This window comes from Equus przewalskii, chromosome 9 (assembly GCF_037783145.1).
Source record: "Equus przewalskii isolate Varuska chromosome 9, EquPr2, whole genome shotgun sequence".
In the NCBI taxonomy this organism is placed as follows: domain Eukaryota; kingdom Metazoa; phylum Chordata; class Mammalia; order Perissodactyla; family Equidae; genus Equus; species Equus przewalskii.
The window spans coordinates 81,711,939-81,737,105 of NC_091839.1; the positions used below are offsets into that span (position 1 = coordinate 81,711,939).

Genomic DNA, 25,167 nt, shown 5'->3' on the forward strand with positions numbered 1-25,167 from the left:
AAACTGTCCTGGCCTTTGGGAATATGACATTGAACAAACAGACGAGTCTGTTTGGGAGTCTGAAGCCTAGCTATGGAGCTCGTATGTGGTGCCTACTTCCTCACTCTTCCTTTCTCTCTACACATTTCTTGGAGGTCAAAGACAAGAAAAAAAATTTCCAACCTGATCAGAATAACTATGCTCTGATGAAGACTGAAAATCGTGATGAGTTAGAGACAAAAGCAAGTTCAACCAAGAGAAGGAAGAAAGTGAAAGACCTAAACAAGTCCTGGCTTTGAAGACAGACTTTAAGAACTGGCATAAGTAAAGGCTTCCATCAGCTCCTCACACAAAGTTTTTCAATGTGAACATCTCTAAGCAGACTATAACACTCGCAGTGGGCTGGGAGCACAGAGCAAATTTTAGGAGCTTGGATTCTAGGTCACATATGCCTGGTTCAAACCCCAGATTTTATGCTTGCTGGCTATACATGGTTATGGGCTAGTTAAACTCTCCAAAACTCTACCTTTTTTCCCTCTTTTCAACAAAGATATTGTATGGAGTTTATTTGAAGAATAAAATACATATTGGGTCTTGGGTAAGCACTCCATAAATCTCAGCTATAATTATCACAGAGACAAATCAATGGCCTTGAGAATTAAGTTGTAAGGAGAAACGCAGACCACGTATGTGCTAGGAGCTCTCCCTTACTTCCAAGTCTTTTTACTATATATTTTACAATAACGAAGATAAAACTCTAGTCACGAATTGTCAATTAAACAAACATTTTTTTGTACCAAGATAAAAATAACTGACTGTACACTTTAGTTGACATATCAGTCACTCATAATGGGGTTAAACAGTGACCATTTGAATAAGAACAATCCCCAGCCAAATTTTAAGTCCAAGCTGGCTTTCACACACTTTGGTTTCCAATCTGTCACTCTCTTCTCCAGGTCCCCAGAGTCAGTCACTGTGTTCTAAAAGAACAGGAAGCCCCAGAGAAACACATCCAGGGAGGTTAGCACAAACACACTACGTAGTTCCCAGATTTTAGATTATCTTTTATCGGTCAGATCAGATCACTGGCTCCTAACTCAGTCTGTACCCCCCAGAAAATCCAACAGAATTAGTCTGGGGTGGGACCCAGGCATTTTTTAAAGCTCGCCAGTGGATTCTAATATGAAGCAGAGTAAAGAGCCTAATTGTAGAAAATGGTAAGATTATTCAATAGAATTCAAGAATAAAAATTTGGGTAATCAAGTATTATAATAAGTGAGCACTTTAAAAATAAGACATAATAGTTGGCAATTAACTGGTAAGTCTTGGTTAAGGTTTTGTCTGTGGAAAAATAAATTATGACTAAGAAAAAGCTTGATTTATTAAAGAGAACTCCCCAAATTCTTTGTCAAGCATACCACATAATTATAAAACATTAGCCCAAATGAAATATTCATATAACCACATAGCCCAGAATTCTTTACAGGAGCCTCACGTTCATTCATCAATTAAAAATAATCATCAGTAAGAACAGTCTTTTTCACACATAAACAGGGACTAATACGTACTTTTTACAGTGAAGTTCTGTACAGAAATAGATTTGGAAATCGTCAGAATTATGAAGCACATAAAGAAAACAGCATCGTTCTTCAAATTTAGAAATACTGGAACAAACAAACAAAAAAGAATTATTCAGGCAAATGCCAAAACTTCTACGGATCTGTAATGAAAAATAAATACTTTTTATATCCAATCTCAATTATGATATCAACGTTACTTACAGCAAAAAGTTATAAATAGCACTTTAAAAAGTGATATTCCTGAAACCACAATACTAAAATTATTTAATCTTCTGAGAGCTGTCTCCGGCTCACACCTGCAGATGGGGCTGCTCTGGGGTGGGGTAAGCACCAACCCACAGGTCCCTCCAACCCAGCACGGGGAAGATGCCCTCCCCACTACGGCACTGAACTATGCGCTGGGTGGAGACCCATACACATGGACTGGCTGGCTGACCTTGGTGGTTCGGGTTCCATGGGATCTGCAGAACAACGGTCTGAAATGCTTCCAAAGCCAGGAAGGCAACGTGCGAGGGCAGTGAAAGAACCTCATGAGTTCTGAGATTTCAGGGGAGCGAAGAAACATGGACCAGCACCTGGTTTGAACTCGGCAAGTGGTTTACTTTACAGCAATTGAAACAATTTTGAGTTTAACAATCAGGTCACGCTGTTTTATGCGAAGGGTTGGTAAATATTTTCTGTAATGGGCCAGAGAGTAAATATTTCAAGCTTTGCAGGCCAAACTACTCAGTGTTGTCATTGGAGGAGCCTTAGACAACACACAAATGAATGGACATGGCTGAGTCTCAATAAAACTTTATTTACAAGAACACGCAGTGGGCCATATTTGAGCTGTGAGCTGTAGTTTGTGAATCCCTATTTTACGCCTTTGCATCTGCTGTTCCTTCAGTTTGAAATGCACACCATTTTTGACTTTATAAAGAAAATCTATTCATCATTTAAGGCCCAGCTTCAGCCCTGACTCCTCTCCCTTCTTCTACCTTTAACAGAAAGACTTCCTCTTGCACCTCTGTTCTGTGTACACACTTCTGTCATTGCTCATCTCACACTACTGTCATCAGTTGTTACATGTCTGTCCCCAGCTGAGCTGGGAGCTCTCTGAGAGTCGAGGTCATGTGTTAGTCATTTTGTGTTCTCAGCAGAACACAACTCAATATTGGGCACACAGCTGGAGCTCAATAAATGTTGACTGGGCTGAGCAAGTTTTGAAGAGGTGCAAGACTGCTGACTGGGTTGGGTTTTCTCTGATGGTTTGTCATCTTTTATAGAGGAGGAAGCCAGGAAGAGTTGTCTCTCTTGGAAGGCAAACACTGGAACTCAAGTTTCCCAACATATAAACCAGCAGTAGTCAGGGGTAAGCATCCTGTGCATACGTTGCAAATCACAACAAAGGTTACGTGATGACCCTTTCCTAATTAAAGAAAATTAATTCATTGGATACAGATATGATAAAGTGAAATTTATGTTTACCAGATTTTCCTAAATTGCTTAAAAATGCAGGAATGAACATGGGCATTGCTAATGACTGGTTTTAAAAATTAAATATTAAGGGAGTAAAACTTCGCCTGAGAAGGCATGGCTCGGAAAGGTACATAATGAGTCAGCCCACAGTCTTGCTTATTTCTGTTCATATCGTTCATGAGGTAACAGGTGGTTTTACAGGCAAACTCCAATTATCAGTGACTCAGACGTTCTACCACTTCGTGCTCCAATGAAACCAATTACTATTAAGCCAAAAGCAACAGGGGACTGCAGAACTGGCCTGCAGAAATCTGTTTGTTCTCATTTCTCTTATGTGGGGATAAAGAGTAGTAAACACGACTGAGTTGGTTTGAAATTTCCAAGAGTTGGTTTAGCATGAGCTTCTATAGAACAAGTATTTAAACACAACCACTGACTCTTGATTCTGAAAAAAATCTCTCTTCTCAATCCCAGGAAATGGCATTTCCTGAGCCACTGGCATTATGACGAAGACATCAGAGCTGAACCCAATAGCAGTCAGCCACTATAATCTCAAGAACACTCCATTAACGGCGACCTTGGGAAAAGGTTTTAAAAAATGAATTCCCTATAATCTCATCCATTAATACTAGCTACAGGACACAATCTGGTGGATGGCATGTGTGATTGGATCCATCTAAGGAGAGATTAGTTGCTGGTATACTAGACCAGGAAACCATCCTAGAACATAAACCAACAGCTCAACCAGCTGGAGGGGACCCACACAGCTCACTTTCCTCTGCACCTTGATTTGGCTTCACCAGTCCCATTTACCCCTCGGTCACCATATTTAATAGGTGACAAGCACAGAGTCAGTTCACCCAACAGTCAAAGTTCTGTTGCAAATCTTTTCTTAATGGAGACAGTGAGACTGAAGAAGGTTGACCATTTTCCTCAACACAAGAGTTCTTGAAGTTCTCTGCATTTTTAAACCGTGACTGAAAGTCCTGTCCAAGACATTCGTAGTCTAGAAAACGGTCTCCTAAGTCAACAAAATGCACCAAGGAAACTTACCTCACTCCCCTGACAGACGAAGCACTGAAATTCCACTCATGGATGCCCTTCTGGAACACAGGAGAAGAACAACACACACGCTGAGTCAGCCCACCGAAAACAACACAACAAGAAATGTGCTTGCTTTCTTTTTAATAATACACACAGAGTAACTTTTCCTAGTGCCTAATTCTTCATGAACAAATTATCTGGATGGAAACTGCGATTCATTCTCAAGCCACAAGGGTGATGTTTACGGAATAATTTCCATGCTTGAACAAACAGCTTCCCAGAGAACCCAGATTTAGTCTCATTAAATTCTAAAATTTGATTTTTAGCAGATTAACCTAATAACTGCTGTGTCTTAATTTTTTAAGTAAAAAAATGCAGTGATCAAGGTAATTCAATTATTATAGTCAAGCAAGATTTCTGAGAAAGAAAAACACTAATTTGAATAAAATCTCTTTAAGCCTTTAAAGATAATTATTTCTGAATAATCTTCAGTTAAATTTTCTAGCTAAAATGTTGGTCCTATTTCTTCAGAAACTAGTACAGCAAGTATGAATGTGTATACACACACATGTATAATGTTCATCATAGCGACAATGTGTTGTTACCTAATTTATGCAAAACTCAATGTACTAATAAAGTTGAACACAAAAAAATTGATTATCATGTGATAAACATGAGTGATCTGCAGGGCTAAGATGAACAAAATGTGGGAATTTATTTCTTGAATTTATTACCAAAGCCAAGTTAAAACTACTATTGAATTCATATGTCTCTAAATTAAATAAATTACAAGATGGATTACATTCTCTCTAAAAATACATCTGATAACAAGATAGAATTACTAACATGAATATTTTTACAGAAATAAAGTAGTTGATACATGCGTCTCTGTTTAGAAAATACTGTACAGTAGGCAATTCAGACTGCAATTCAATTCTGTGAGTGTGAAACAAGCAGGAAAGCCGCTCTTACCACCCACTGAAACACCGCCAGAGGGTGAGGCTCGCCTGGGCTAGTGACATGGTGACGAAGCCTGTGGCTCCGAGGGGCCCAGAGCTCTCCATTTGGCCGAAGCAACTCAAAAAGCTGTAATTTATATCCACAGCACCTAGTTCCCTGCTAGGACCGTGCAACTTAAAATAGAAAAAGGTCCTCTCAAACCCAAAGCAGATTTATTACAAAACTAGTTTCAGCACACATCAGTCAGGTCACGGGGGTGACCTGCACGGGCACAGAGCAGGAAGCCCAGGAAGGGGAGAGACCGCAGAAAGCGGGTCACAACGGCTGCTCTCCAAACCAGAGGGCGGAGGGAGATGGACTCAAATAGCAGCCTGCAGCTTCAGCGGGTAATTTGCAAACTTGCTTCTAAACCCTGCTGGCCTCAGGTGACCTTCTAGACGTGGGGGCTCCAGGAGCTGCAGCTCTTACCTGCTCACTCCTTGTACACGGCGCAGCCTCATCCTCAGAGCCTGCTCTCTAAGGCCACCCCCAGGATCAGGAGGTGGGGACCGCGTGCAGAGCTGGCAGGGCAGCGTGCAAACCCACAAATGAACACAGCAACCGACAAACGCCAACAGGACAGCACTGGCAAAATCTCTCTTCGTCAGCCCTGTTCTGATGGAAAGTCCATCTTCCACTAGCAGCCGAGGAGAGGTTTCCCAGATTGATTGGCTGGTTTTGTAGGAAAGGAGAGGAGCCTTCCAGAATGTTAGGTTCCCGCAGGGTTGCAAGTGCTGCCAGGGAACGTCCCACGTGAGTGGTGTCACGCCCAGGGCCTGAGATGGAGTGATCTGCAATAATTTGGAGGCTCCTCTCCCTACCCTCCTCGCTACCGGGACTCCCCACACAGAGGCGCTGGTGAGCTAAAAGCCAACAGGTGAGCTGGAGGCTCCTGGGCCCGTCCGGGAATCAGGAGAAAAGGGACGGCCAGAGGCAGCGATGGAGTGATACCTGGTCCCAACAAGCCCCAAACCACCACTCGACCTAATTTAATCAGCACAAGCACTGTTTTCCAGAAACTGGGTGGCCTCCCCTCCTGTGCCCCAGCTAGTGCCAGAGCAGGGACTGAGCTAAGGGGGCAGGAGTTACACTGGCAGACACTGCTGGCTCCCTAGGCAGTGGCCATCCCTTCCTTCTTCACTAACAAAAAATGAATTTCGTTCAGGTTCAGGTGGTGACGTTTAGGGACGGTGAAATTGGTCAGTCTGCATCGTCAGGGTAAGGCCATGTCCTCTGCTGGTGGCGGCTTAGGCAGGGACACACGATGCAACTGCTGGTATGAAGGAGAGGGCCTGACCCTCTTCTCTTGGATGCTGCCTGAGAATGGATGCTTGGAGCCACGATTTAGGACATGAGAGAAAAAGCAAGCACCTATAGAGAAGCCAATGCAGAATTCTGACACTGAGAAGCCATGGAAATCACCCCCAGAATGACCCCACCTCAGAAGTGCTTGTAACATGAGATAACAGTTCCTTATTTTTTTATTATTTATTTTCTTGGGGAAGATTGGCCCTGAGCTAACATCTGTTCCCAATCTTCCTCTTTTTGCTTGAGGAAGATTGCTGCTGAGCTAACATCGGTGCCCATCTTCCTCTATTTTGTATGTGGGATGCCGCCATAGCACGGCTCAATGAGCAGTATGTAGGTCTGTGGTGGGATCCAAACTGGTGAACCCCAGGCCACCAGAGTGGAGCACACTGACTTTACCACCATGCCACCGGGCCAGCTTCAACAATACCTTATTTTTTTAAGCCACTTTTAGTTGGGAGTTTGTAGCTAAAAGCATCCTTGATGCATGAGAGCATCATATCATCAAAGCCTAGAATCCGAGGTAAACACGTTCCCCTCTAAATTTCCCTAGTCTTCTCTGAGTGGCCATTGGGTGGAGCTGCAGCGAGGTTGGCACTTGGCATCTACTGGGATGCTGCCCCCCGCGACCTTGGCCTGAGAAAGCACGGGACAGATGGGGTGCCTAGCCGGCAATCAAGGAAGGGATTCCAAACACCAACCACTCAAAATATCTTGCAAATAACTTCTCTCTTCCTCAGGCGAGGTTTCTCCTTCAGGTGTGCGTGCAGACTTTCTTCAAGCGCTAACTTGCTTTAAGCAGCAACATCCCGTTGAACAAAAATTTGTTCAAAGATTGGGATTTCAATTAATTTTGCCCCTGTATGTTGAGTAACTAAGAGTCCCTGAACTCTTGGGAACTGGTAAAATGATCTTAAAGGTCTGAAGTTGGAACATAAAGTATATACTAGCTCATATAACTGTTCATTCCATATTTTAGGATGAAAATATCGAGAGACGCAGGGAGCAAAGAAATAAATAAGGCAAATGAAAAGCAACACTCTGTTGTTCTACTTGTAGAAAAAAATCTTAAACGTCCTGACAAAAACAATCCATTTCCTGTTTAAGTAAGACCTATTAAACCTGTTGCTTATCTGTTAATTAGTTACTACAGCTGCTTATATTAACATAATAATGTTATTTTTATTGTTTGTCCTTATTCCAAGTGTATCACTCCACATATTTTAAAAAATAGAGAAAATGGCAGTGGTAATGAATAGACTATGGATAGAAATAGAGTTTGCAAAGAAATGGAAATAAATTCAAAATGAAAACCGGCTGACTTGAGAGAGTGTAAATGAACGAGGAGAATTTTTAGCACTAAAGGTAACAGGGAGTGGGAAAATGCAAATGTAATTCTTCCTGATCAAAAGATGGTAAAAATGGAAGCCGGACAGTTCACAGCCTGGGTTCGTTTGTATCCTAATCTATTTACTTCTTAGCAGAACATAAAACTGTCTCTACGGTTGTCACAAAACATAAGAGAATCAATAGAGGCCTAACTTTATTGAGTGAAGAACCTCCAGAAAGGGGAAAATAATGACCACTAGTTGGAAATAGTACCCATTTTCCAAAAACCTCTGGCTTTCTTTCTGTTCTTTTTCTGTCTTCCAAGTACCTCTGGCCCTCCACTTACTCTCCGGCCTTGCTAATCGCTAACTGCTTTAGCCCCATTCTGTTTCCAGGTGTCCTTGGATAACCTCGCTCTTTCCAAGCAAGCCTTGGAAAGTCTCCTCTCCTGGGTAATAATGTCCGCGTCTCCTAACCTCTCTCAGATTTGTAGCTTCCATGGGATGACTACTTGGCTTCTGCTTGTGAGAACACATATGCACGTACTTCGAAATAATGTAAATACAACACTGTGTACTTTAAAACAGTGTTAACATGTATATACATATAGTAGTTAGTCTCAGTTTTGTCTCTGGATAATTTCACTTGGAGTCACGCCATCCTGCCTGCTAAAAAGACTGGTCGCTTCATTGCATAGACATGATTGATTAAATAACTGGTGGCTGGTAATTCATCAACCTCCATCCCTCTCCCTTCCCCAAATGTCAGGGGTGGGACTGAAAGTTCCGACCCTCCCATCACTTGGTTGGTTCCCCTGGCAACCAGCCCCATCCTTCGGTGCTTTCCGAAAAGTCGCCTCATTAATCGAACAAAAGACACCTTTTGGTTCTCAGCACTTAGGAAATTCCAGAGGTTTTAGGACCTCTGTGCCAAAAATGGGGACAAAGACCAAATGTATATTTCTTACTATAAATCACAGTGTCACAGTGTCCTCATATAACACCAACCACCTCCCCAGTGACGGTTGCCCGACCTCTGAGGAGCTGAGCAGGGCAGGACTTTGGGGTTCAGTCCACGGGGCAGTGCCCTTATTCTGCTATCGTGTTGTCATCACTGCTGTTAAAATACACCAAGCAGTTACTATACGCCAGGCTGGGGGCAGGACCCTCCACCCACACTATTTCATTAAGTTTTCACAACAACCTTTGGAGGTACATGTTATTATTATTACCCCATTCCACAGATGAGGACCCTGCAGCTTGGAGAAGCCACGTCAGGTCTGTGGACTCAAAACCCACGTTTTAAAAAATCGCAACCCCATAGTCCCAAATGTACTTCCTAATTCTCTTTTCAGGAATTTCTGCTTTATTTTCCCCCTTTGCATCATTCAGTATACCTCCATATTTTGTCTATTTGTTTACTGTCTGTCTCCCTGAGTAGAAGGCAAGCATCAAGAGGGCAGGAATTGTGCTTATCTGGCACACATCCGTTTCCTGGTGCCCAACACAGTGCCTGGTGGCATGTGTCACCAAGTAAGCACTCAGTAAGTACTTGTTGAGTACATGGAGGATGTTTAAGGAAAATTATAAGGGTATTTTGGAAAAACTACCAAAAAAACCCCAAAAAATACTTTGCCATAAGACATTTCTCACTTCTGTGGTTTACCCTGTAGACTGGAATCAGGTCTTGAAAAGTTTCTGTTTTTTAAAAATAGTAGGATGATTTGTGCATAGATTAAAATTGATGACATACAGAAGTGGAAAAGGTTATCCAGTTGATTGCTATGGGTGGAAATAAGAGTGTTTATGGGGCCGGCCCAGTGGCGCAGTGGTTAAGTTCACATGTTTCGCTTCGGAGGCCTGGGGTTTGCTGGTTCAGATCCCGGGTGCAGACCTAGCACCGCTCATCAAGCCATGCTGTGGCAGGTGTTCCACGTATAAAGTAGAGGAAGACGGGCATGAACGTTAGCTCAGGGCCAGTCTTCCTCAGCAAAAAGAGGAGGATTAGTGGCAGATGTTAGCTCAGGGCTAATCTTCCTCAAAAAAGAAAATAAATAAAAATAAATAAATTAAAAAAGAAAAGAGTGTTTAAGATCTTTCTGGAAACCAGTGGCAGCGCAGCCCAACTCGTGTCGTACCCAGCACACAGAGCCAGCAGCTAATCTGAGACGTGGCAGCTCCTTGGATAACTAAACAGTGAGACATAAGGATAGCCCTCGTCCTACCAGCAGAAGATGAGACGTCACGTTATTCGGACATTGCCTAGAATTAGGATATGCATCTTCTAAACCATATGTTTTAAGTATCAGTTCTTTGGTATATAAATTAATTTGAAGCATGAATTTACAAAGGGAGAAGTATTCCAATTTTGATGCACTTTGGATGTTTATTCCATCTACAAAAAACCCCAAACAGCTCAATTACATTTTACTAAATGAGTGAAATCCATAACCCAAGTTTAACAAGTTTCACACCACAGAACGTATTTATGCCATGATAAGTCTATGGTCAAGCTCTTTCTTCTCACCTAACGCAGACATTTGCTGGAATACATAAATGCTAGCAGGGTGTGCAGTCCTCCGCCACTAAAGCTCTTGTGACAACTGCACGACTCACCTTGTCATCTGGGAGCACGTGCCAAATGGATATCGTCTTTTCCTCAACTTCATTGTTGATAGATAAATACGAAGGTTGATAGATTTTGGTTGGTTCTAAGATCAATACCTTGAAAACAGAAGACAAAGAAACGAATATTAGTGCCCTGAGACTTCAGCCATGGAGAGCTGCTCTGACAACAGCGCACTGATGTGGAGACTCTCCCATGAGGCTCTGGGTCCATCGCTGGAGCAAAACCATTTTCACTTCTGATCACTGCCATCCCTATGAGTCCTCTGAGCATTTTATGGTATTATACGATCATCCTAAGTTCCAACAGTACATCACCTATTATTGCTAAAGAAATTGGAAATAAATTTTTGAAGCATATATACAAGTTCAGCTATCCCCGGGGAATCTATTAATGGCACTTTTTAAAAAGCTCTTATTTTATCATGCTGTACATAATCTATTTATATAAATATAAATGTGTCAAAAAAAAGGTAGAAATGTGATGAAACAAACAATTCTGTACCCAGAAAAGCAGAGATTCCATATATAGGATGCCACATACCTATTACAGGCTTTCTGCTGCCACACCTGATCATAAAGAAGGAGTGTACGGTTTTCATACCCATGTGGATGGATTGAGAATTGATTTGGGTTATTACTGAAAGTTTTTTATATAAACCAAAGAAGTGGACGTAGCTGTATGAAATAATAAAAATGTTTTTGCACTGCCTTCAAGATAAACAGGTCCCTTCAATGATGATATATTTAGCCCTGTGAGGGAGAAGGAGATAAATGAAACTTGTTGGTATTATGGAGATGCATGAGGGTCCATGATAAGTGGGGGCAAATCTCCATCAAAGGATTGCACGCAGAGTTATATCAACACTAACATCTCATTTAGGAGCAAACAACACGAAAACACCACCCATGCCCTCATTTCAAAGGCGCTCAACTATTTCTATTTGTACAGATGCTTCAAGACACCCACGTAGTCTGACTTTCCTATGCACTTAAACAGGAATGTTTAAAAAGAAAAGAAAAGCCAATACTTAACTAACAGAGAAACTGGAACAGTTCTTTCTACTCCACTGCTTAAAAGTCAAGAAAATTGCCTTTTATCAGGCAAGTTTACCAAATAAAAGTGGAGGAAAAACCCTTCGGCAGGTTCCATCAACAGATTCACAACATACTGAACCTAAGTGGAGATGGAGCCAGAAGTCGGGCTAGACTGACTCTCGGCCATACGCTGCAAACCAGATGCACTCATTTCTCACTAAATTTCTCATAATGATACCAGCCTAGGACAAGGCGGACAGAGGGAAGTCATACTGTAACTCAGAATGACCTCTGACTAACTCGCCCACACGGTCTGCGTTTTAACTAACACCTAGCTGAGGTGATGAATTCGCATGCTCTGCAGATTTTGTAATCCTAGCTGACAGGTGTATCTCCCCATAGCAATAGATGATAAATAACTTTGTTCTTTTGAGTTTCTTAGGAATATGACGACCTCAGAGAACATCATCTATGCTGGCTTCCGTCATCGGTGACAGCTGACAGACCTGATGTGGTGCCTCCAGTCGCCGATGCCAGATGGTCATGGTTCCTGAGCCTCTTCATAGCCCACCAGCCCCTGTATAACTCCCCCAAGATTATGTGCTTAAGATGGTCTTTGGGACACGAGTCCACCATCTTCCAATTTTGCTGGCGAATCGAATAAATCCCTTTCTCGATCACCAACTCATTTTGCAATTGGTCGGCTGCAGGGAGCAGAACAAGCCTTGCTCAGTTACAATTTCAGCACATTTATTTAAGTTAAGAGACAGAGAAGTAGGTAAAAGGGATTAGAAAAACAACATTTCCTTTACTCTTGAATATAAAAAACTTTAAGGGCTTAAAGAATGGTTGGTCAGGCTCCAGCTATGAAAACAAGGCAGGCTAGACCGCAAACAAGCATGCAGTGAGAGCCCACGGGCAGCATATTCTGATTCAGGAACACGCCAGGTGAACCAACGTCCAAACTCCAATCGAGAGAGAGTTCAGTGGTATTGATGAGTAATGGAAGTCAATTCGCAATCTACACTTTGCAGAAATGGCGCTCTCAAATCCGAGCATCCCAGTGTCGGTGAGATTAAAACAACTAACAGGGAGTAAATGTGGGTTTCCCAAAACCGCATGCCAGTCCCTGCCCTGACACGTGAGAAGGTACCTAGTTCCTTGATTCCGCGGGTGCCCTACCTAACAGCAGACAGGGCCGCCACCAGGTTATCTCTCTCCTTCCCAAATTATGTCTGTATCGTTGTCTCAAATATTTCCAGTAGATACAGTCTGAACTTTGTGTTCTTATCTTGAGACAGGAACTAAAAAACTGGTTGCAATGATCACTGTCTAATGTTTGCTGAGCCTTTTGATCTGCCCTTGAAACTACAGAATATGAGGAATTCGGAGCATGCATTACAGAGGTCACAGAAAGGCTGAGAAAAGAGCAGGAACAGGAGGCAACGTGACAAAACTAGCTCGACACAAGTTGCTGGGAGTACAGGCACTCCTGCTTTTAGTTTCTGATCTTTAATGTTGGACAACATTACAATCAACTGCTAACTTCATGGATCTGAAGCAGGAAGGGAGACAGCAAGGCTGACGAACTACAATGACCAGATATGAACTCGGGTCTCCACATTCCTCATCTCGCCTGACATCAGGTGATGGGTTGACAGTCTCCTAACTTTTCAATGTAGGAAGGAACGAAAAGAGACTCAGAACAGAGGTGAGGAAAATGAATTGAACTGAACCCAAATAATAATAAATGAAGGGGCCATTCAAATAATTTCCCAGAGGGACTTTCTTCTGCTTTCCTTTGCTGAGGGTCACAGTATTTCTTGGAGGAATGAGAACAGATATTGTAGTGACATACATGGAAACAATCAAATTAAATATTTTCTAACATACCTCATCCTTGTTTTAGTCAGATCCACTCTAAAAGGAGGATAATGTTATCATCCGATCAAGACCTGCCACCCCTTCATAAGTGTGAGCCTCAGATGCTACTCTAAGGACCTGAGGAGTCAGTGATCGAAAGCACCACGGGGACCAGGGGCCTGCTGTTCTCTGTGCAGTGGAGGCTGGGTGGCAAACTCCAGTGATGCAGAGCATGGGCCTGGTGGGAAAGGCAATGAGGAATGCAGGATGGATAGCACTGTGGTCAACATCTGAGATGGCACAGCTGGTCCGCTCAGTAGACTGTAGCTTTTGGAAAACGCAGTCACTAATCACCAGTCTGATTTTTCAAGAGCAGTCAAAATGTGGATCTTCATGTGAACTCACTTCTCACTTGACATTTTTATCAACTTTGTTTTTCAGCTGAAATACCCCACCTTTCACTCATTTTCTCTATCCTTGCCTCTATTTTCTTTCACATAGCAATCATAGTTATTTGAAGTCCTCATGTGGACTCCAACATGTGAATCACCTCTGGGTCTGCCTCTATTGGCTGTTTTAGCCCTTCACTATCATTTTTTCCCTGCTTCTTAGAATGTCCAGTAATCTTTGATTGCATCTGAGTGACACATTGCAGAGGCTTTCTGCTGTGGTATTCTCCAGGTATCAGTTTCATTCTCAGTGTGCCACCCTGATCCCATCAAAGCGCAGGCTTAAGCAGGCTTTGTTGGGGCAGGTCTGTCTTAGTTTTGTCCTTACACCTAGGGCTTTCTACTTTTCAACTAAATTCTTCAAGGTCTCATCACTCTCGCTGGGCCCAAAGTCCAGCATATTCTCTGTGCATTGTTGAAGGTCTGAAGTACCTGCTCGGCTCTCAGCCTTCTGAAAGCTGCTCTCTGCCACTTCTGGTCCTGATCTCCCACAGAGCAAGAGAACTTATCTTAAAGAGGTTTAACTTAAGCCCCACAGATTTCATTCAAAACCCAATTTTAGTCAAACACTGGACCTGTAGTCCTGCCTATTCATGACGTGCTTACACCCTACTTGCTCTATCTAGGACCTGCCCCAGGACTCAAGGGAAATAGCCAGGCGGGATCCTGGGATTCACCCTTCAAGGCTCTCCTTTGCCAACACCCTGTCTTCATATTCCAGCTGCCTCAGGGTCCCAGACCCTGATCCCAGCCTGCTCCGCCCAGCAAGGATGCCACTCCCCACTAGGGCTCCACCTCCTTGGGCTGCGCCAGGAAAAAGACCTTAGGGAAAAACCAGCAGATGGAGGCGGGACTCCATTCCAGTACCTCCCATCCAAGGATCGCACCCCTGCGATGAGTGCTCTAATGCCTGCAAACAGCCGTTATTTATACAAATACCCATACCATCTACTCCATCATAGCACTGAAAGTCCAACTCTCTTTATCTTTAAATGTTGGCAACAAATTCTTCTTTTTCAATTACTGAGTGGTCTTTTAAACATATGAACCTAATCGTATGCACAACTTCAGACATAATAAGATAAATACTAATTGAAACTACCCCAATATGCCATTTTCCACCTATAAGTTTAACAAAAGCAAAAATCTGATAAATATACTTTTTGGAAAGACTTTAAGGAACAGTCAGTTTCCTATGTTGCCACTGGGAATGTCAGGGGACACAATCCCTATGGAGGGCAATATGGCAACACGAATCCATTCCACTTCTGGGAACTTATCCTATTGATATATTTGCACACGCGCAAAATGGCGTAGCTACAGAATTATTTAATGCAGCATTATTTACAATAACAAAATGCTGGCCACAACCCAATTATCCATCAATAAATTATATTAAATAAATAATGTTAAAGAAATTCTATAAATTTGCTTAAGGAAATAAGTTAAATTATGGTACAATTGTACCATACTTGCAATACTATGGATTTGTAAACACTATGGAATCACTGTGATGTTTTAAAAAAGAATGAATAAGCTCTCTATGTAATGACTGGAACAATCTCCGTCACAAACTGCTGAGTAAAAAAAACAAACAAGATGAAGAACATAGTATATAATACTCTTTTTGTACCAAAAAAACGAGGAGAAACAATAATTATAGTTAATCTTTATGCTACGTGGGCTATATGCCTGATATCATTCTAATAGTTTCAAATCTATGAACTCATTTAATCCTCATGACAGGCAGGTGCTATTACTGTCCCGTCTCGTAGATGAGGAAACTGAAGTTCAGAAAGGTGAAGTGACTCGCTCCAGGTGACACAGCCAGCAAGCGGCAGAGAGAGACAGCACCCAGGCCGACTGGCCGGAGAATCCACTACACCAGATGGCTCTCGAACTGCTACATTTCATACAAGGAACTGAGGGAAAGCATTTAAGAAACGCATGCTAATGGCTGCCTGGGGAGCCAGGACGGAGAACTGGGCGGCGTGGGGCAGGGGTGGGCAGGATGCGTTTCTCTATCCGCCTTCTGCTACATTGTAAAATTTTCAAACTGTGGGACTGGGTTGCCCATTCAAAAAATTCAATTACCGACATAAAATAAAAACAAAACAAAACCTCATGCAGGTCGCATAAAAAGGATGAGGGGCTGGATTTGTCTCGTGGGAGCAGAAGTTGGCGACCTTCACGCTGGCACCTTAAGACATCTAACTTCTCTGAGGGCGCATCTGAGTTTCCACTTGGTTTATGGGGACGGGAGACAGGGGCTACATCACTGTTCTTGGTGCAATTCTGAGGATAAAACTTCAGGGCCCGTATTTCCTGGACACTAAGGAAGGAAGTGCTGAGGTCTGCTCATGTGACTTTATCTTTCTCATCTATACGAGAAGTAGTTTTGGTATTTCTTTCCTGAGGAAGATTCACCCTGAGCTAACATCTATGGTCAATCTCCCTCTTTTTTTGTGTGTGAGGAAGACTGGCCCTGACCTTGAGAAGCCCAGTTTTGAAAAATAAAAATAAATATCACAATTACTTTGAATAAACATGACTACAGGTCGCAGCATTTGACTAAAACTGGATTTCGGACGAAAGCTACGTGGGCTTAAATTAAACCTTATCAATGTAAGTTTCTTTGCTTTTTTAGAAGATCAAGACCAGAAGCGGTTGCAATTTATTACCCAAAAGTTAGTATTATTTTTCTGCTATCCTATCACCTAGATTGAGATGAAAAAATCCTACATATTGCTTTAGGTATTTTTTAAAGGACTATCTTTGCAGTTCCTGCAGTTCTGGATCATACACGTAAAGGCAGGAACGGCTCGTCCTAAGGCCATTTCCAGTGAATCTGGGACATCCTGGCAGACTTACATTTGAACGTGGTAGTCAGCTTTTCTGGAATTCACAAAGATGAAGGAACTATGAGAAAGCCCAGTGTAAGAAGAAGTAGAAAACTGTACAATTTTGCACTCTGCTGAACAACCAACCACGAGAAAGCAACTTGAGTATTTTACCCTAGTTATGAATTCCAACGAAGGAAGACTGAGAGGTGAGTAGGAAAACACTGCATTGAGAGTCTTTTCACAACAGGATAGCCTCAAAATAAGCCACAAAGTTCCAAAAAAGGAAATGGACTGCTTGAAAAAGACAAACAATATGTCACAAATACATCTGCAGTATGATGCACACGGATCTCACTCAGTCTTCTTCATGGCTGTGTGATATTCTAAACGTGACTAAGCTGTTATTAGCTGAATCACCCCTTATGGGGGATTGTTTCTTCATTTCTGCTTATAACCACAGCTCCAACAGATAACTGATGTTCTGTTTCTGGAGGATAAATTCATCCCTAAGGTAGGATTGCTGGCCAAATAAGTATTTTTTCAACATTACTAGATATTCCCAGATCACTGTCTTAGTGTTCCTTTAAAATTGAAGGATATAGGATAATATAACACTCACATGCCTACTACCCATGACAATCAAGGGTTAATATGATGCCATATTTGCTTTAAAATCTGTTTTAAAGAAAAGAAATGTCACAAATAAAGCTGACGTCCCCATGATCCTAAGGGGGAGCAGAATACGCCACCCCAAAATATGCCACTTTGGCACATGGACTGTTTTGAGCTGAAGGCAATTAAGACCCAGGAGACACAGTAAAAGCTTTTCCCTCTGCCTTCACTGCCTCAGAGAGTTTAGACGGGGGGCGCCTACCGGGAAGAGCGCTACCACCAGACCACTTTTCACGTCAGAAGACGTGCCTGCATGGCAGGGCACACACCTGCTCACCAAACAGTTGTTCAGATTGTCTTCCTCCCCCTGGAAGCCCAGAGCCCACCCGCCCCTCCCTCACTCAGGACGGCGCACCAGCCCCCACCGCCCCACTGCCCGGTCGCGCGTCTTTGTGTGGCCCTGTAAGCACGTAATTGAATTTGTCCTTCTGCTGTTAACCTGTCTTCTGTCAATTTGACCATTAGACCAGCCAAAGAACCCACAAGGAACAAGGGAAAGTCTCCCTTCCCCACAACCCTCTAGACAATCTCTCATCCCCCTTCTGAGCTGATTCCCTGCAGGATCCAGCAACCCCAGGGCCACCAGCCGTCTCTAAAAACACCACGTCCCCAAAGTTCGCCAGCTGTTATAAAACTTATTTTTTAGTCTAATGAACAAAAAACGGTGTCTTGTTTTAATTTGCATTTTTTGACTACCCAGAGCGATTAATTATCTCCTCATATGATTTGCCCATTTTTCTTTTTTTGCTTATCAATTTGTAGGAGTTTTTTTTTTGCATATGAGGCAAACTGATCATCTTGCAGCATTAGTATTAAACCTCTCCTTGTCTAGTATTTACCATGTTTATGATGTTTTCACTGAACAAAAATTTGAATTTTTAATGAAATCGAATTGGTCAGTATTTGCTTTTAGGGCTAGGTCCTTTTCTTGCTTAAGAAAGCCTCTCTCGCCTGGAATATATACCTATATTCTCCTAACTTCTCTCCAAATATTTTCTGGTTTTATTTTTTCACATTGACTTATTTACATTGTGACATACTAATTCATATTAAACTCATTTAAATTAGCTTAGAATAGCTAATATGAGTGGTTTCCTTTTGCAACCAGTTTTCTGGCCGATTGAGTCAACAATCAATTAAATATTTCAGTTCTGCGCTGTCCTCTCTCACCACCACGTCTGTGACCAGCAGAGCCCCAGCAAAGGCCAGCTGCCAGCTCCCTCTGACATAAGTATTGTCCTGGGCTACACGCTATCCAGGCTTGAAAATCAAGTGAACGGTTTAGTTTGCAAGGCTTTTCAAATAAAGACCTTGCTGGGCCTAAGGCCTCATCTGGAACAAGAGTAAAGAAAGCATGTTAATGTCAGCAAGGGGCTGAATTACAGGAAACAGATGACCCTCAAAAGAAGATCTGGAAGACAAGCTTCCTTAAAAGAGCTGAGCATTGCCACCACCTCTGCGGATGGAGACTGAGACTAGAGAGCTCAAACAGAGATGCACGCAGCATTTGATGTGGGAAGAGACTGTGTGCACAGTGAGTGCCCACAATTCTTGAGCTGGATGCCAAGCTACACTGCTTTGGATGGTATTCTGAGAACATCAGGTTGGGGATGGCACCAGCTGAGAATATGAACCATAGATTTTCAAGTGCGTGTGTGCGTGTCTATTATACATTTCTATATACATCTCTCTAAAGCCCAACAGAGACCAGCCAAAACGAGCTGCAGACCAGGACCTGCAAGTCTTCATTTCTCATGATCTAAAGCACCGTAAATAGTGTTGGGACACGTGGTCCAACTCAGACCTACGTGGGTCAGTGGTGGAGACGGAGTAACAAAGTAGGGGAGCCTGACTCCTCACCACAACAACGGTGACGACACTGACGACAACGTCAACAAATCTGCAGCTTTAATTGAAAGCACCCATCTGCCTCGTCTGAAGAGATGTCTTGAATTACTGAGAGAGTCTCTCCTCCCGAAAGCACGCTTTACAGCTTCCAAAAAGAAACCACGAAAATCCACAGCAAAAACATAGAAATGTATCCCATTCCTCTGGTTTTGAGAAGTTATTTTAAAAAGTAAGCTAAAGCACACCAATTTGCAGAAAATGAGTATTTTACCCAGATAACCATCGTTTCAGGGCCTGAAAATCAGCACAGCAGAAGTGTCACCATCACAGAGTTAAGATGTTCTTTCAACAAAAGAAACGAGATGGGAATGCAGATTACTCACTGGGAACCTCACCACCGCCACGTCCGTCTTGGTGGCCTCGACGAGGAAGTCCATCCAGAAGTCCACGAGCTCCTGCTTGGCCACCGGCTGTTCTGTAGTCAGCTTCACAAAATGCTTATAGATCAAAATTGTCTCCACAATAGACCTGAGGTACCTAGAAGTCAAAAGATATGAAACACATAACAGGCAAATTCAGAACCACCTGTTCCCACGCATTCCAGTCTCATTCTGTAAACGTCCCTTACATATACCCTTATTATGCCTTCAGAGTCACCAAACATTATTCGTTATTTGTCACATGTCATGTACTTCCGCACATTATCTCATTTAAATATCACAAAGATTCAATAAAGTGGGCTGTTTTATCCCCACTTGAAAGACGAGGAAACAGGCTTGGGTGGCCCAATAACCCAGACTGGGCAATACATCCACTTAAAACATGACTTTTAAAATAACACCTGTTTTCTATTTATTTGTTTAAAATATGCTTTTGTTTTAGATTATGCTTCTCGGAGAAAGCTTTTCTAAATAGGCCCTCTAAGGAGATCATTATCTTGCTCTGAAGCAACTCAGCTTACATATTATACAAATATCCTCAAACCTGGTAAGACAAATGGTACTCGAAGCAAAAGTCAGGAAGGAATGAGGAGCGAGCTAATGCTGCGAGCTGCTGGGTGTGGGACACTTTGTGAACCATAAACAGGGAGCTGACGCTGAGTTAGTGGAAACCTAAGGCACTGCTTTGTGGTTGCTACTAGTGCACAAAATAATGCCTGTTTTCTTGTCAACAGCAGCCATAACACCTAAATCCACAGCTCTGCACACCTGTGCTTCAGCCTCCTCCCGCGCCCCCCGCCCACTGTCAGAACGGCCACCGTAAACACAGAAATTCGCCTGCACGTAGTGCACACATTCGAGCGTTCACTTATGTCCTGTCATTTGCTGAATGACCACTGCTGTCAGGTCACCGACCGTACAGCACTGTCCTCAAGCTGCACACGTGCCAGGAGACAGAAATGTTAAAGGCATGAGAGCCCATGAAACAAATACCAATGGGGCTATAACCAAATGGAGATACGACTAACAGAAGTCACACAGTCAGGATCAACAGAGACACGACTAAAGAAGGATGGGAACATGGAGGAAGAAATTCTCCTGACATGAAACAACCACACACGTGTGTGCAGCATCCAACATCTTCTATCTGGGTGTGTGGGGGGGCTTTAGGTCAGAGTCTCAGTGACAAGCAGACGTGACTTAGGAGTGTCCCCAGGTAGAGAGGAGGCTGGAAGACACATTCTGGGCGCGTCTGGCATGTTGGGTGCAAACAGAGGGCCGTGTAATGCCGGGGGTGTGACAATAGCTGAGGCCGAAGGATGACAGGCACACCTTGTTTGCCAAGCAAGGAGGCGGACTTTATCCTCCAGGCTGTGAGGAGCCATCAGCCTGTTGATTCAGGGATGCCGGTGGTGGGGAAGGGTCGACCATTTCAGGAAGATCGCTACGGGAGTGGTTTGCTGAAGGTGAGGACGTCGGCAGGAAGCCACGTGGGCCCACCTGGTGGGTCCTCCTCCAGCGGTCCCTCTGATGAAAACAATCACGGCCCGGGCTCTGAGCCGCGTGAGCCTTCTCCAGACCACAGCTAACCTTTCAAAGCCCTCACAGCTAAGGGCCACTCATCACAGAGGACACATCACAAAACCGGCACTGTTCTCCAAAACAGCCCTAAACGATTTGGAAATAAGTGACAGGAGCTGTTTATCAAAGATAATTGTATAAACACATGACAGTTTGCTATTACCATGCCGGCGTCTTCAGTTTGAAAAGCTTTTCAGAGGCCTGAATGACTCTCACGTGGTCATTGGCCAGGACACTGGCGCCCAGGAAAAACCCGACTTCCCAGTAGCTCTGGAGCTTTTCCAAGTTTCCCTTTTTCCCCAGAAGGCTGCTGAGCTTCACGCCTAGAAGACGAACGGTAAGCACAACGTTACAAACACACAGAGGAGGCAGAGCCGACTTCTTATTAACAAGCAAAATGAAGCTCTCATTCTTCCTTTCAGGTTAAAACAGCTCTGTTAACTACTGATTCTAAAAGGGGTGTAGGTTCATTGTAAAAGAATAAGTCGGACTAATCAGAAAGGGCCACAGAAGAAAGTGAACACTACCCTTTAATTCGAAAGCCCAAAGATAAGCGCCACTGTCACTTTGATGTACATGATTCCAGAATCTTCATGTCGGCCTGTACGTGCACATTAAAAGGTGATAACGCTGAACACCTTCCTGTGTTACCTCCTGCACTCTCTCGCTATGTCATGAATTCTTTAGTTCCTTGAAAGGGAAATATGCTGAAATTCTACCAGCCAGTTGAAGCATAAACATATATAGTATATGTATCTTGCAAGAGTGAAATGCTACTATAATTAATAATTTTATATGCAGAAACAGTTATTATACACTTATAAAGTTAAATAAATAAGGAAACTGACAGATAACACTGTTTCGATTGCTGTTGCTTTGTAACAAGACTTGAAACCGGGTAATGTACATCCTCCCATCTTTGTTCTTTTTCAACATTGTTTCGGTTCTTCCAGGTTCTTTGCATTTCCTTATAAATTTTTATCTCTACTCAGCCTCATATTATTTTTGCATTTGTAAGTATTTGTTTGCCTAAAAAGAATACATCCCTGTAGAACTGTTAGTGCCACTAACACGAGTAACATTAAAGCGTCAGGAGAGTTACCTGAGACTTGGGAGGGGGTGAAAAGGTGGGACACGTCATTTCAACAGCCCAGGGGGCAAAAGGGCACTCAAGCGCTCCTCAGGGAGTGTGGCTAGTTCATCTCACTATCTGCCATTTACTAAAGATCTCAGACTTAGAGAAGTCTACTTGTTAACTTGTAAATTTGGGTTCAGTAGAGATGCAAATAATTTCTGTCTAGTGAAACAGATAATCCCTGAGATTTACAACCTCTCGGACATAAACAGTTTTTTTTTTTTAAATCAAACTCATAAATCTGATCCTAACATTTCTTTTAAGTTATCTATGAACACCCTACCTTCTTAAGTGCGCTTTGAACTGGACACATCCTTCACTGTTTTCTGTACTGAGTTAAACAAAATCTTGTACATGTGTCCATTTGATATTTCCTGAGAATTAGGAATTTGCTTATTCTGAAAATTATACCTTAATAAAATAACCTTTAAAAAACTTTATGCTACTTTTTATTATATAATTCCACTTAAGCCATGCGTATTTCAGGAAAAAGTCCACTTGGGAATTCTTCACATTTTTTCATGATAAGTTACAAAGAATAGCTTTGCCAACTTAAAATTTCTGAGATGAAAAAATTACACCTGTGTATGCAACATGATCCGTGCTGTCCTACCTGTATGTAATAGAAAATCTAACAAACACAAAGGGAAGAAGAATGGGCAGGAGCAAAATGCAATCCTACAAACGCGTGTCTCCACAGCCTCCACCGGAAATGAGCATCTCATTGTGTCATACTTGGTGTCACACTTGCAGACGACGGACCTGGGTCTGATCTATCAGCAAATCATAATGTCAAACATTTAAACAGGGACTGGGACAATGTTTAATAATAAAATTACAATCATAGTTTTAAAATTTCAGATTTATTCTTGCATGCCACAAGTTCATTCTATGAGGGTGATATTTAAGCTTTGGTCTTGGCATAAATTTCTCACATGATTGTGACATCAAACCATTTCAGCATTTGGACAAAATGTTTATTTTAATACCAAATAGTATTTCAGTAGAACGACGTGTCACGATTTATTTCCCCCAATGCAGATGACAGCCACTTTTTATTACTATAAACATTCTTGTACACATAGCTTTCTGCCCTTGTTCAGATATTTCTTTATAATAAAGTCCTAAATCTGGACTTGTTGGGGGCAGAAGATGTGCTCATTTTAAGTGGTGATAAATTTTGCCAAATTGTACTTAGGAAATACTGTGCCAATCTACACTCTGACTAGTGGCACCTGACCCTAATGTCTTGCCCACACCCTCCCCATTATGGGCACCATCACATCCTTCCATCTTTAGCAATCTGATGGACGAAAAAGGAAGCATTGCTTTTTTTAACCACTGAGATTGACTGTCTTTTCATATGTTTGTATTTCTTTTGTGAAATAGCTTTTGCATTCTTTCCACATGATGTGTGAAGCCTGTTTCTACATGAAGATATTAATCTTTTAAGTATGGAGCTAAGAACATGGCTCTAATTTTTTATATTTAGGATCTCTCCCCGCCCCCAAGGAATGAGGAATAAATATCTTAGTGCATAAAATTTATGCTGTCTTTAGGATTATTTCCATACGATCGTCTCAAAGGTGGCGTTACACTTGGGTTCCAGGCTACGCCATCTTTACGGTTCTTGACCTACAGGGCCCAAGTGTTAATTTTGCTGATGTACAATTATATCCTTTAACAAGACCTTACCAGCTGGATATTTTTCTCCATTAAAAAAATTTTTGGCTAGATTTATCAGCACTGAACAGAATGTCATTGCTGTTTTATACACTAATTCTTTGATTCAACTATCTGTTTAGGTAATGTAAACCTTGGCAATGCTCATAATTAGAATTAGTTGACTTCTAAGAATTGAAGATTTTTTAATCGTTTAGTTTCTATCAGTTTTACATCTTGCAGCTGCTATTAGATTCAAGGCTGTTTAAGTGGAGAAAGGCAGGAGCAGAGGCGTCAGTGAACACTCGTCACACGCCCAGCACCGTTCACAACACTGAAAATGTAACTCTTTCGATCCACTCAACACAGTGAGCTAGAGATTATCTCCCTCGTGCTCTGAGGAGGGAAAAAAGCTCCGAGATGTTTAGCAACCTGTCTATGGTCATACAGCCCGTAAGTGGTGGAGATCAGTTTCTTCCCATTTTAATTTTTCATGATGAAGAATTTCAGACATACACGAAAGTAGAAAAAATACTACAATGAATGACCATGCTTTCAACTATTGCTATCATTTTGCTATTGCTTCATCTCCCTGAATATTTTTGCTGAACTATTTCAAGTTACAGACACCATAACATCTCACTCTTAAATATTACAGCATATATCTTAAAAACTCTCCCACATATCCTATTCGATTATTGGACCTGACAAAAATAATACCTCCCTAATATTTTCTAATACCTGGTCCTGATTCAAATTCCCCAGTTGTTCCCTAAATATCTCCTATAGCTTATCAAGGATCATTAATTGCATTTGTTTTTTATGTCTCTAAATCTCTTCTAACCTAACCAATCCACCCACACTTTTTTTTGGTGAGGAAGAGTGGCCCTGAGCTAACACCTGTCACCAATCCTCTTTTTCCTTGAGGAAGACTAGCCCTGAGCTAACATCTGTGCTAGTCTTCCTCTACTTTGTATGTGGGATGCTGCCACAGCATGACTTCGTAAGTAGTGTAGGTCTGCACCTGGGATCTGAACCCATGAATCTGGGCCGTCAAAGTGAAGTGCACTAAACCACTATGCCACTGGGCTGGCCCCCACCCACACTTTTGACTTTTTTTTTTTTTTTTTCTTTGCAGGGGAAGATTCACCCTAAGCTAACATCTGTTGCTAATCTTCCTACTTTTTCTTCCTTTTTTTCCCACTCACAGCCCCAGTACACAATTGTGTCTAGTTATAAGTTCTGATTCTCCTAGGTGAGCTACAGCCACAGCATGGCTACCAACGGACGACTGGTGTGGTTCCACACCTGG

The 25,167-nt window shown here is 42.3% G+C and overlaps 1 protein-coding gene across 5 annotated transcripts in view; it reads right to left on the reverse strand.

Moving 5' to 3' along the window:
- The window catches only part of MAP3K5 (mitogen-activated protein kinase kinase kinase 5), a 180,756-nt gene that overhangs the window by 58,192 nt on the left and 97,397 nt on the right, over positions 1–25,167 (reverse strand). For all 5 annotated transcript variants that reach the window (XM_070559384.1, XM_070559385.1, XM_070559388.1 and 2 more), the window contains 5 exons: positions 21,222–21,381; positions 19,421–19,574; positions 10,316–10,423; positions 4,074–4,123; positions 1,548–1,643 (listed from right to left, as the gene is read on the reverse strand). In XM_070559384.1, coding sequence (XP_070415485.1) covers positions 1,548–1,643; positions 4,074–4,123; positions 10,316–10,423; positions 19,421–19,574; positions 21,222–21,381 — 568 coding nt within the window. The remainder of the gene's footprint in view (positions 1–1,547; positions 1,644–4,073; positions 4,124–10,315; positions 10,424–19,420; positions 19,575–21,221; positions 21,382–25,167) is intronic.